This window comes from Sceloporus undulatus, chromosome 3, assembly GCF_019175285.1.
Source record: "Sceloporus undulatus isolate JIND9_A2432 ecotype Alabama chromosome 3, SceUnd_v1.1, whole genome shotgun sequence".
NCBI lineage: Eukaryota > Metazoa > Chordata > Lepidosauria > Squamata > Phrynosomatidae > Sceloporus > Sceloporus undulatus.
Genome location: NC_056524.1, coordinates 210,782,453 through 210,796,641, shown reverse-complemented (window position 1 = coordinate 210,796,641; position 14,189 = coordinate 210,782,453). Strand labels below are relative to the sequence as shown.

At 42.5% G+C, this 14,189-nt stretch overlaps 1 protein-coding gene across 7 annotated transcripts in view; it reads right to left on the bottom strand.

The window, feature by feature from the left end:
• Positions 1-13,819, bottom strand: part of LZTS2 (leucine zipper tumor suppressor 2) — a 92,155-nt gene extending 78,336 nt beyond the window's left edge. The window contains exons 1-2 of one of the 7 annotated variants that reach the window (XM_042459244.1): positions 13,545-13,819; positions 12,803-12,852 (exon numbers count right to left, since the gene is read on the bottom strand). Coding sequence is in view for 1 of the 7 variants with exons in the window: in XM_042459238.1 (XP_042315172.1) it covers positions 12,798-12,853; positions 13,547-13,718 (228 nt within the window). In the remaining 6 variants the exon portion in view is untranslated. Of the gene's footprint in view, positions 1-5,076; positions 5,199-12,797; positions 12,854-13,073; positions 13,090-13,544 lie in introns of those variants that run through there. The other 6 variants (XM_042459238.1, XM_042459241.1, XM_042459239.1 and 3 more) reach the window with 6 other exon arrangements.
• Between the last annotated feature and the right edge of the window lie 370 nt (positions 13,820-14,189).

The following is a 14,189-nucleotide window of genomic DNA, read 5'->3' as shown; positions in this document are numbered from 1 at the left end:
CTTTTGTCAAGAGAGCTCTGGTGCTACAAGAAACTACAATTCCCAGAATCCTATAGCACTGAGCCATGGATGTTTAAGGGGGGGTCAAACTATTTCTGCAGCCTTTTGCTACCCCAAAGCCCTTCCTATTTACAAGCAAGGCAAAATCTCTTCCTTCCAAGCCAAGTGGAGGGCTGATTGCTTCTTTCTCATTGGTCAGCTTCAGGAGAAATTTGCATATTACAAGTAAAGGTGTTTAGGGCCTCAAAAACGATCCTGTGATAAAGAATTACAAGAATACTGACGCAGTATACATTTAAAAGATGAGGCATTTAGACTCCCAGTGAAACATGAACGATTTGTGGCCTTTTTTTTTCTCACTGTAACCTGGAAAGTAATGCCTCTTGCAAGACAAGTGGGCTGGTAATATCTCTGAGTGGCAGGTGTCCTGAAGACCTGCTCTCTAGGCTATCCCAGGCAGGGAGGCGGAGAGGGTGGCACACAGCCATGGGGAGGGGTGGAGCTGCCTCCAGGGCCTCGCTGGGGGGGGGGAGTCCTGGGGGCGGGGCCAAACTGGGGTGGGACTGTGTGGCCCCACCCCAAACTGGGAAAGTCCCGCCCCCAGGCGGGATATTGCAACCCTAATCCCACTATCATTTGCAACTAACCATTGAGCTGATGAGAACTGTAAGACAAAAACATCCAGAGACCCAAAAGCTATCTGCTTATTTTTAAACATACCCACACAGTTTAAGCTTCTTCTCCAACAATGAGCAACTTTTATCAGCAACTAAAAGTAAAGAATGTCAAAATTCTGAATAAGAGACAGTATTTTTTTTTCATATTTGGTTATACCGATCTCTTGACCCACTGAATATAGATTGACCTTGCAAACTAACTAACTTCCATTGTTCCTCTTTATCTCCTTGTTCCTACCACAGTCACAGAGATCCCTCTCCCCAACAACTCCACACTGTTTCCATATTCAAATCCACAGTGTTCACTCTGGCTTGTTTGGAGAGGAGTTTCATATCTTGTGCCTTACCAACTGCTCTGCTGCATCCCACAATGATCTCTCCTGCTCTCCTAGAAAGACACTAGAGAGGATAGTTTCTCCTGTATATATAAACCATTTACTTTGTATATTCACAAGTTCTGCTCTACTGAAAAACAGGCATGGACTCCAAAATTGAGGAAGGCAGGGGAGCTCATCTCTACATACCCCCTTGACTAAACTAAGGGGAATAGAGACCTTCCTGAAATTATCTGGCAAAATTGGACCACGGAGGCTCCTAAAGAGTGGGCCTCCTCAGGAATTATCATTCAGATGTGTACTAAATGACAGAGCATCAAAAATATTAAGACAGCAATGTGTCGTTTAATCTTCCCAGGAATAATAAAGTCACCCTGCAAAATACCCAGTGCACACTTATTCGGGAGTAAGCTACACTAAACACATAGAGGGCACTTTGAAGTACACATTGTAGTTTCAAAAGTCTTTGTATTAGTGGATGGGGGGAGAATTGACCCCTCCCTATACACACCTGCAAATATGCAAAATGAGCAATCGCCGCGATGCCAAGCTTCCCCGCGCCTTTCCCAGCCTGGGAGCTGGCCTAGGCTTCCTCCCAGATCGGGAGGAGGAGGAGGACGCTTGGCACCGCGGCGATCGCCGCGATGCCAAGCTTCCCCGCGCCCTTCCCGGCCAGGGAGCCGGCCTAGGCTTCCTCCCAGACCAGGAGGAGGAGGAGGAGGACGCTTGGCACCGCCGCAATCGCCGCGATGCCAAGCGGCCCCGCGCCCCTTCCCGGCCTGGGAGCCGGCCTAGGCTTCCTCCCAGACCGGGAGGAGGAGGAGGCTGCTTCGAACCACGGCAATCGCCGTGATTCCAAGTGGCCCCCGCGCCCTTCCCAGCCTGGGAGCAGGCCTAGGATTCCTCCCAGACCGGGAGGAGGAGGAGGAGGACAAGGTTTTAAAATGTAGGACTTTTTTTTTTAATTTCCTAGCCAGGAAATTTTTTAAAAATGTCCTACATTTTATAACCTTGTCCTACATTTGTCCCGGTTTGGAGGTCCTCAATTATGGCAACCCTACCCAAGCCCCTGATCATCATCTTCCCCCTCCTGTCTCCTGTCTCCTGCCTCCTCCTTCATCCTCCTCCTTCTCCTCCTCCAGGCTCCCTTCCCCGGTGTCTGCGCTCCCACCGCCTGGCCTTGCCTCCATCTTCCTCCTCCTCCTCCTGGCTCAGGTCCAGAGAGGACCCCTGGGCGTCCCCCTCATCCCCTGCCATGCTTAGATCGAGCGATCCAAGCATTGCAAGGGTCCAGAGATGTCACCACACCCCCAGTGCTGCCTTCTTGGGGTGTGTATATTAATTGTAAAATCACTGGATCAGTAAAGCAACTACTTGAAAGTAGTTAATATAATATTTTCAATATATATATATTTTTTAAAAACCCAAAAAGGCAGCACTGGGGGGGACATCTCCTCTGACATCACATGAGCAGTTTGACACATGAGCAGTGCAAATGGGAACGACAACTGTGTCAAAAAAAACCAACCTTGCACTGGGGTACAGAAAAGATTCCCTTTATAGTGGGAACTAGAGATCTTTTACCAAAGCGGAGCAAAGTGAAGCAAAGGACCTTTTAGAATATTTTAAAACTGATTTAAACTCCAAGTGAGAATGACCACCCCACTGTGTCTGTTAGTATTGAGCCCCCCCCCCACACACACACACATTAGGTATCCTCAAGACCATCTCACATCAGGTTTTCTCATAAAACATAATATGATTAACTAACAATATTAGTACTGTACATGTTTACATCAAATACACACAGCATACAGAGAGATCTTGTAGCACATTTAATACTAACTGAAAGAAAGAAGTTGGCAGCATGAGCTTTCGTAGACTAAAGTCTTAGAATAAAGCCAAAGGCATCTGAGGAAGTAGACTGAAGTCTACAAAAACTCACACTGCCAACTTCTTTCTTTCAGTTAGTCTCAAAGGTGCTACAAATCTCTCTACATACTGATTCTACAGACTAACACAGCTATATCTTTAAATTTTACACACAGTATAGTAAAGCGCTGGTTCCTGAGAGAGGAGTTTCTCTCCCATTTTATGTAACCAAAGTAGAGCAGAGAAGTGACTTCTGCTAGCAAACTTGGGAATAAAATACCTCTTTCACACTACTATTACTATTACTACTACTACTGTACTTCTTAAAAAAAACTTGTATACTACTTTGGATCTATTCTGGTAGAAGATAAGTCACTCAAAGTAAAACCAGATAAACAAACACCCCAGCATAATAATAATTACAGTCAAAATGCCAAACATGCAATCACAATATGTAGAAGCAAGAGCAAAAATAATAACAACCCTGCTTTAATTTCCAAGCACTGAAGCAGAATATAAACAATAATAATATACAACATAGCAGCAGAAGCAACAACTCAGAAACAGCTGCATAGAAAATGAGCCAAATACCTTCTGGAGCAGCAAGAGATTGACTTGATGCCAAAAAGAATGCCACAAAAGGCATGCATCCTGTTGTAACTTTCCAAAGACAGCATCCCACTAAGAGGGCAGCTCTCTAGAGAATGTTCTAGAGCCATTACTGAAAAGGCCTTGCTCCTAGTGAATGACTGCCACCGCCTCATTTGTGAACAACACCTTGAAATAGGCCTCAGATGGAGAATTAAGTATGCTGGATGGAACAAGCAGAAGAAAGTGACCCTTTATAGCTGTTTTAGGACTCTACATTTCAAAACAAGCATTTGAACTGAGCTCATAAGCAAACAGCCACTGAGTATAAACCAAACAAAATCAGAGTGATAGTCTGGTTCCTCAGCTGCAACCCATACTTTGGCAGTGGTATTTTGCATGATTAGTTGAATTTTCCATGTGCTTTTCAAAGTTAACCCCATGTTAGAGCATGTTGTTCAAAAGCCAGAATGAAGAGTTGGCCATCTGATCCAATCCCATATTCTCTACCTGCAGAGTTAGTAAAATCTGAAGAGACAAGGTGAGTTTCTCATCCTAAAGACCATTCAGCAAAACAGTAAGTTTTGCACACACCATCCCAACATAAAGTGAAATCAACCAGTCTGACTGAAATGCAGCAACCCAAAGTCCCATGCACTATGGACTTGGAGAAACATTGGCAATTATGCAAGTTAGGTTTGCATTCCATCCAAGCATCACAAAGGTTCACATCTTATTTTTCCTTTTTTCCACCTACACACCACCTGGGTAATAAAGTAGATTTGGGACACAGTTTACTCAGAAAGCTCCTTCATGGGCCACATAACACAGGATTATAATTGGGGAGAGTGCTATCACATTTTCCTGTTTACATTGATGTCCATATCTCATTTGCACTTTAATGAATCTGTGTTCCTATCAGATCACCCCAAATCTTTATGAAAGATTAGCTACTTAATAAAAATGAATTTACCTATAAATTTCTACTTTTCAGAAACTGTAATGGAAGAACATTGAGGTGCAGGTTAACGGCATTAATGCAGTTTGACACCACTTTAACTGTCATGGTTCTATTCTATGGAATCCTGGGGTTTGTAGTCTGCTGTGACACAAAAAAAACTAAATATCTCACAAAACTACCAACCCCAGAATTCCATAGCATTCAGCCAGGGAATTAAAGTGGTGTCAAACTGCATTAATTTTGCAATTTAGATGCACCCACCTACTTCAATGTATGGTCTTTAACTTTATACCCTGCGTATCATAAGCGTATCCCACAAAATTGGGGCTTAAGGCAGCTTACAAATCAATTTTGCTCTTACATTATTCAAACCTAACAAAATTACAATCTCAAACAGTGCATGAAGAGTAAACAACAACACAGTAGACAAAGAGATGTGGTGCCTGCCACTAGATTCCCGTGCCAATCAAGGAAACATCCTACGGAAACACATCTTGCCAAGTCTCGCCTCTGCTTAAGCAGAGAAGCTCCTCAGCTTTCACAAAATCCAGTTCTCTCCAATCAGGAACACAAGAGTTTTTCTCTTTCCCCCTAAAAGTTGAGGTTTAAGAGCACATCATCAAACTAGCAAGCAAAGTCGTACCTGTTCAAGGAGCAGGAAAGCAGTTGAGCCTGTTCCTGCCCACCAGATAAGAGAGCAGAGCCATGTTTGTCTGACTCCATTTGGAGTTTTGCACAGACCACGTGCATGTTTGGGCTTGCACTAAAATAGCTACCAGACGAAGAGGAAAACAAACTTCATTTAAAGGGGAAAGTAGCAGCATTTTCCATAAAGTCACATGAACAAATGAAGGGTGAAGCAGCACACTGCACGGTTCTTTTTGGCTTCAGATCCCAAACAACCTGGGGTGAGTTATTTTTAGCCAGATGTAAGGCAACAAATAACCCACCAAGAGTCATGTGGCATGTTAAGGTCCTCACAAATTTTATCTGGCATAAGCTTTCATAAGATCAGACCTGGGGGGAGGGGGGAATGGAGAGGGGGGGACTGCAACCCCTAGAATTCTATCACAACTTCAACTTTCCAGAATTCCCCATTGGCCACTAGCAGTGCTGGCAGTGGAGATTATTGGATTTGTGGTCCACAAAAGCTTTATGCCAAATAAAAATAGTTGGCTTTTAAAATGTCACAAAACTTTTGCTTATTTTTGCCATAACAAACCAACATCTGCCCAGTTTGTTTTCTAGGCCATGTCCAAACTGCAGAAATCATCCAGTCTGACAACACTTTAACTGCCATGGCTCAATACTATGGAATTCAGGGAGCAGTTGTTTGTTGTGGTACTAGAGCTCTCTAATAGAGAAGGCTAACTAACTCACAAAACTACAGTTCCCAGAATTCCATGGCACTGAGCTATGGCAGTTAAAAGTGGTGTCAAACTGGATTATTTCTTCAGTGTGGATGCAGCTCATAGGTGCTTTCCCCCAGAGGGGTGCAACAAAGACTAAGTGGTGTAGTTCCGGGGCTGCACATGGAAGCCAAGCAAAAATAGGGTACTTAGATGCTAACATGATAAAGTCTAGTTATGGTGTCAGGATAAGCTACAAAAATATTGGATAATATTGGATGGAGATTTTATTTCCATTAGACACCCAAAGTGATGTATTTGCAAGGAACTGACTGCTAGTATGTTCCTTCATATTGTCGATTTGTTCTCAGAAGGAATGGGAATGAGACCGTCCTCTCTCTGTAGATGAAAGTTCACAAATTAATTTATTGAGGAACACCTAGGGATCTTTCAGAATAAGGAGTATAACTGCAGATCAAGGCCAGGAGGCTGTATTTACAATGAAAACATCCCAGGTTTTGTTGCCAGAAAAATCAAATTATTCACATTAATAAGATTTGCTTTGTATGTGCGTGTGCGCATGTACATAGATTTCTGTGGTTTATTCTGCTTGCCCAAGGACTCAGATGTCAGATGTTATTCCTTGTTGTTGCATTAGAGTGAAGCTTTCTGGAAACAGAATATCTCCACAGGAAAGATCAGCTGTTAGGAAACAATTTTGGTGGGAAATATTTGAGAGAAAACTGGTAGCTGATCTGAGGATTTCAAAACATCTCTTTTCCATTCAGCAGTTGACTCTACACACTCTTTGCCACAAAAGCAGGACAGTGCTATGTCCAAAGTAAACCTGTTCTACAAGGTGAGGTCCTGAAGTCCCAGTACTTACAGAAACAACAATGTTAAACATTTGCCACCCAAGTCTCATTAATTTAAAGACTCTCATCACAGTTTCTCTGGAAACCCCTCCCTTGTTTTTTCACTACCCAGATAGCAAATTTGCTTCTCATTTTAGCAAATGACATTTTTCTCTCACAGCTCGGCTTGACACCATTCAGAAGCCAGGTCTTATTTACTACCACACCTATTCCAGCTGCCCCAGTTGTTGACTCTCCCCTTGTTTTCATACCTGTGTCTTCTATCCAAGACTGCTCACATGCTTGGACTTATTGACCCAGCTCAAAGCTGGGAAAATTATTAATTGGATTGTGATTTCCAAAATCCATCAAATAACATGGCCACCACAGGATTCCATAGGCCACCATGTCCATCTCGGGGATTCTGGGAGTTGTAATCAAAAAGTAACTTCCCCTAGCTCTGCCCCAGCTCATCTTGGTATATACACACATCTATTGTTGCTGCTCCTCACTCATGATGCTCTCAATGCCCTTCTTGCAGACACAAGACTGAATACTGATCAATAACCAACAGTGACCCTGTCCTAAAATCCTAGCTGTGTGGTATTGTGTGTTGTTCAACAAAGCCCATGTGATGTGAAGAGCAGTGGCACTTAAGCTGAGGCAGACAGGAGTCGGGTTGTGGCTTCCTGCCCATGCAATTTTCAAATCTAGCAGACAAAATTGCTAACCTCAAGTGTGGGAGGCTGTCCTTTGCTTCAAGGTCATGAAAGACTGACCAAGCTCACAAAGATTAGGCGCCAACTGAAATGCTTCTTTTCCTAACCCAGACCCATGAAAACAACCACTGCCCAAGGATTTAAAAGGAACAATGCCAAATATGATAATCCAGACGGGCAGAGGGTGGACTTTTTGTCAACACAAAGGGCCATCCCTCTCACAATCCCCTAGGGCACTGTACCAAAAGAAAGAACACATGAAGTGACCCAGCTCAGCACAGAGAAGAGCCAGCACATTTACCAGTATGTTGCACAACATCTTGAGACTCAGAAGGAAGAGGCCCTCATGCAATGGGCCCCCATATCCCCTTCCCATGCATAAGGAAATAATTAGTTCCAGCAGGCAACTTTCCTCCAGACACAATAACCTAAGAGGCTGGCTCCAGTGACACAGCTGATATGTGGCTGACCATGGCAGGGCACAAGCGACTAACCATCAAACTGCTTTAAAGCATAGACATTCCATAGGAAGCAACAGAAACTGATTATCTGAGATCCCTTTAACAAGAAGCAGAGCAGGGGGTGTCCCTGGGGCCAGAAACGGAGTTCTGCTTTAGCCTTACCATACGGCAAGCACTTCCGTTCTTCTGCACGTAGACTAGCCACTCTGCCGCTCTTGCCAGGCATACAGAAGCAAAACAGGCTGAAGAGGATGTAGAGTGGAGCAACTGATCAATTATTTTCCACAGAGTACTTCCCACTCCTTCTGTAATTCCTCTTCTATAATCAAGCCCACTGTCAGTTAAGTTCCCTATTTGTTGTTGTTTGCTTTCAAGTCCTTTCCGACTTATGGTTATACTGAGCCATCTGTGTAGTCTACCTCCATCAAGAGATGTGGCTAGGCCTGAAGGCCATCTATTTAAATTTGGGAGGAAACTACAATTAGCCTCATCTACCTAATCCACAATTAACTTGTTCTACTGTTTCCATCTCAGCCTGAAACTGACATAGAAGGCCTAGTCAAGCAAAGCACCCAGTGGTATCAGAAGAGCAAGTTAGGTGGTCCCTCCAGCAACTGCATGGTGCTTGCCCTCTTAGAGACAATCCAACACAGGGTGAGTTTTAAGGCCAAGCACCTGAAGCATTATTACCATTCCCGCTTCGATCCATCGGGAGAGGCGGGAAAACATAAATAAAACTTATTATTACCAATATTTTTCTATTCCAGTTCCAAGGAAGGCAGAAAGGTGAAAGAAGATGAAATCCTTTAATCATAACACCAACAAAAAATATAATGATTATTCATTCACAGGATCCATTTATATCAGATGTTGGCAACCAATTAATGTCTGGAGGCTGCATCTGCTCCATCTCCCCTGGACCTTGGCAGACCATACCCATGCCAGGATGCTATCTATTTATTAAAGGCTATTTTAGGGCTGAGAGCCAGTGTTTTGACTATTGGACTAGGACTCTGGGAGGCCAGAGTTCAAATCTTCGCTGGGCCATAAAGACCCACTGGGTAACCTTGGGCAAGTCACATACTCTCAGCCTCAGAGGAAGGCAAAGGCAAATCCCCTCTGAATAAATCTTCCCCGAAAACCCCATCATAGAGTCACATTAGAGTTTCCATAAGTCAGAAGTGACTTAAAGGCACACAACAACAACATTAACCAACGTAATATTGAGTGTCGGGCTAAATTAGAGTTCAGATCTCCCCTTGTGAATATATTTTGCTGTATCAGTTGTACATCATTTGCCTAGTTGAGTCTTTTTCGTCAGTCTTATTTTGCTGTGTCCGTTGTGCATCATTTGCCTAATAGAGTGTACAACTGAAAAAAGTATATGTCTCAGATGTTTTAACAGCAAAAGCCAAACCTGCTTTCCTGTCAATGTCAAGTCTCCCTACCTTTGTTTTCTTCCAGCACATTGCATTACATTTTCTAAGGTGCAACTGCCTTAATTCACTGTTTATTGAGAAAACATAGTTTACAGCTCAAACTGTCAGTTCCGGAGGATTAAGTATATATGAAAATGATGTTGGAAAAGGAGAAACAAAAAGGAAGGCTGCAGTCAGACATGATCCTAGTAGGAAGTGAGATTCAAAGACACTCAGTTCTGAGATCCTAAACTGAAACATGGGCTATAAATGAAATGCAACATATCTCAATGGACCTCAGATTTCAGTCTAATTCATGTTTATATAGAAACAACTTGGGAAAGTTACTACTTAAGATTACAGTGTTTCCTAGCTCTGTTCAGAAATAAATCCTACTGTGTTTACTTGAGAGTAAATCCCTCTGACTTCTATGTAAATATAGACTGTAAAACACACAAAGGCTGGTATCCTGTTGGTTAATCCCACCTAGAGTAGACTCATTAAATCAGTTGTTGAATGGTAATGGATTCGTCGGTCTGCTCTAGTCAGGACTAAAAAAGGATTTAGGCTAAGGATTCCAAATTCATCTAGAGTAAATTTTGAAATTTTAGCTGACTGTATCTGCAGAGATACATAACATGACTCAGTACATCTCATTCAGTCTCTCTGCTCATCTTCTAATTCCAGAGAGATGGCTAATCCCAGTTTATGAGTGTCCTGAGAAATGAGATTCCAGGAACCTAGAAGGGGTGGATAATACAGGCCTACAGATCTTGTTGAATGGTGGAGTCAATGATGAGAAATGCTGGCAACTACAGTCCACCAACATCTGGAGGCCTGTATGATTCCCACCTTGCTTTACATCCTCCTTTCAGTATTAAAGGACAACTGCAGGCTCATGAGAAAAAGCAAGGTCTTGCTAAACTGCAAGGTTTGCATCTTTTGCATTTTTGCCATATACTGTATTAAAAATCAAGTAATATAGAAAATGATTAAATATTAAATAGATGTCAATGAATATCAAGATTAACAAGTAAATCAACTTACACCTAGTGTGGGTAATCTTTTTCATAGGAATGCTAAAAGAAAAGTCCCATATTTTTTTTTAGGATCAGAGCTGGGTTGTCAAATGTATTAAACAACAAAGCAGAGGCAGACTGTGTGATTCTTGGAGTCACAGTCCAAAAAGAAAAATTTGCAGTCATTGCAACAGAGTATCTGTGAGCATGTTCCAAGTGCCTTCCCCTTGGGTAGAATAACTACAATAGCCATAGTTTTGCGTCCATGAGAAAGAATGTTCAAATCAGAAGATGTGACATTCGAAGTGTGTCTGCACCTGTGACCTCTAACTTTAGCAACAGAATACTTAATGCCAAACAGCAGAAAAGCAACTGAAGACGTCAATTAATACTAATTTCTTCATGACAGATGAGGTCTCATCACCCATTTTTCCCAGACATGTACTACTTGCATCCCTGTTGTTTTCTCCCATTTGGCTATGATGTCTGTCCATATGCATAACTGTGGCAACTACATGAGCAGAGCCAAGCATATGGATTATTTTCCTCTGAACATCACTCCAATGAAAGTAAGAATGCCAATCAGGTAGAAAAGATTCATATAATTAAAGCAGGAACCACCATACTGGACCAGACCACTTACCTATCTTTTCCAGCATTCTGTTTACACTGTAGCCACTACAGAGTTACGGGAGCTTATTAATGGAGTTGTTATTGGCCCTGCTCACATGATTTCAATATTTACACATGTATCGCTGTCACAAAAGACAGCACAACAGATAAGCAATTCTCACAAGGCTGGATGAATGTGAGAGACCTGCATCGGATACTGTCTGGTGGATCTGAAGAACTAAAAAACCTCTATCTCAAATGCAGCCACTTCCTAAGACACTGAAGCCCTAGTTGAGTTTAAGACAATTGAAAGGAGCACAGCACTAGCTTTGCATGCACTAATAATTCACAACACTATTACTACTCAAGGAAATAATGCACAGCAAAGACGGGCCCAAGGCTGTCCATCTCTGCAAATGTTCCAAGAACAGATTATCTTTTATTTCTCTGCATTTATCACCAGTGCTTCCAACTGCCTTGAAACAGGAACTGCAAGCCCATGACTGGAAGGTCATGAGGTTTGGTGGGCATTTTTCTCTTAGCCTTCTGTGGCCTCCACAAGAAAAGAGGCTTTTATAACTTTCTAGCTAATTAACTCATCCTCTGGAAAGTCAGATCAGCTATCCCACATCTTTTCCCACAAAGATACCACTGTCACATTATTGCCCAGGCTAAGTGGGCAAACTAAACCATCCATTCAGCAGCTAGAGAAGAACAAAAATTAAAGGAAAAGTCTTAGAACTGGGTATAAAGAGCAAACCATTTCTAGGGGTATGGCTCAGTGATGAAGATAGGGGCATGATTTATGTTACAGAACGCTATACAGAAATCTGTACTATGCTATACCCATTTTTTTATTTAATAAAATAACTGACCATTCATGTTCTATAGAACTCTGTGCTGAAGTCACTTCCAAGTCAACAAGAGGGGTAGCACTGTTAGTCTGTTGATGCAAAAACATCAAAGAGTTTTCTGGCTCTATAAAGCCCAGGCAGTTTTATGCCACCTAGGTTTTCATTAACTGCAGCCCACTACATCAAATACACAAAGCATCGCATCAGCTGGCAGATATTTATACACATTCCAAGATGCAGGGTTGAAGGCAGAATGGGTATTTAATGAGGATACAAGGACACCCATAAGCAGATTGACACATGTATAGTGGGGGGGGGGGAATGTTTGTCCAAGAGTTAAAGTTTAACCAGTCTAGATGAACCCTATGAGTGGAGAACTGAAATCAGCAGGACCAAAGGAAGCAGAAATGCAAAAACTACAGCCAGAGAAAATGACCAAAATAGTGGTCATAAAGCAAAGTTAGATGAAAATGCAGACCATCCCTGCACAGATGTGCTGACTGCCAGAAATAGGGGGGGGGGGGGGGGGAACTGCCCCTTTTCACGCCACAGGAGATAAGAGTTCAACACACCATTGTCAAGAAAAGTGTTGATGAGTACTATCCTGCACTGTTCTTGTTTTAATATATAGGATTTTTTAATATATATTTTTTAATTCTCCAAAATAATCATGACCACAGACCATACATTTAATCAGTCCCATAACAAATAAAATTATAAGGGAAAAATAGTCAAAAACTAAAAGCAGGATGGGGATGGGGGGCGGGGAGGAGGCAGGAGACCAAAGTGATGCATTCCATTCACAATTAAAGTCATGCTCAACTCCAACCAATCTGCTGTGCTTTGGTCAAATCGTAAAGTTCCTATACTACCTATCAGGAAAAATAAAAAAACAAAAGACTTACTCTTAAACCAAACTTGTTTGTATTGTGTGCAAACAGTGAGCTATCTGAACTTAAACAAAGTTCAGCAGCAACAAGGCACCTCAGTTCAACCTACAATCCAGATCTTGTGTTCAAAAGCCTGATGACAGCAAACCCTATAAACTTTGGTTTGTCAAAGTTTTTTCCTCGCACACCTTACCTGTTTTGCGTTTTGAAATTGAAGTAGGTTCCCCAGATATCAACGTCCTCCTGAAACAGAAAAAAGTGAGGTTTTAAAACAAATTATACATTAAGGAGATTGGCACACACATTATGTAATAAAACAGGGTTGCAACCAGGCAGTGTAACCTGACAGACCCCCAGAAACCAAATTACTCCGAATTCCTTACCCAGATGCAAAATGAAAGCTAGGGAGCATCAAAAGATTAAATGCTTAATATGATCTAAGAACTAAATACAGGGACCCACACCTTGTTAACAGCAGGCATGGCTTTGATACTTTCACCTCCACATGCACAGCTTTGAGTAACCAAAGTAGGTCTTACTTCTCCACTTTCCTGTTCAAATTCAGCAATGCTCTTTCACAGCTTCCCCCACTTTACACTTATTTGCACTAGACACTGAACAGCTTCACAATAGACTTCACCACCCAAAAATCCAGCTCGGGCACCCAAGTTGCAAACACAAGCAATTACATTCACGCTGGCTGAATAGAATTTGCTTTCTGAAAAGAGTTTGTGTTTTCTCTTCCCTGAAATTGATCATAGGATGATCAGAACACAGTGGGACACATTTGGGCAACATCAGGTTTCAAATTGTGCCAAAAGTACACTGAACGACAACACCAAGAACCCTGCTTTGCATCCCATATACTGTATGCCTTGCAAGTAGATAGAGGGAGGGAGGGAGGGAGAAAGAGAAAAGTACATTACTGTACATACCAAAAAAATGAAACTCCAGTCAACAGCTGCCAGATTTCTGAACCAAAGGACAAACCCCTGGAGAAGCTTCTCCATGCAGGAAAATGGCAGAAGAGGGTGGCTCCCACATCTTGCAAGACTCAATCCACTTGTGATTTGAAGTTGACTCTTGCTGCTTTCTCTCCTCACTATCATTCCAAGTCTCCCCCATAAAAGAGAGAGAAAAAAGAGGAGGGGGGAATGGGTCCACGTCACAACCAAATATTCTTCCCTAGCTAATCAGAGAACAGGAGGGGAGGGATGCCTGTCGCTTCACATTTCTTTCATGCTAACAACTGAGTCTGTGTGTGCATGTTCCCACATGTGCACTGCACATCACGTTCTTATTTGTTTTCCATCATCCTCACCAGCCTCAAGACATAATCCAGAGCCACTTTCTAGAGTCATGGCACATGAGCCACCAAACTTAGGATTTAGCCTAGAAGGCAGTAATTTGTAAAGCTTGCTTTCTTTCCTGCGCCTGGCACAGGAGTACATGAAAACTCCTGAATTTGTGCCAAAGGAAAGCCCTAGAGATGGGTTTTTTCCCTTCTCTCCAGCTGGCATAAAAAGCAAATCATGCAGGAGACCCCCAGTCTTCACTTCTCTCCCCCCCAGCCCAACTCT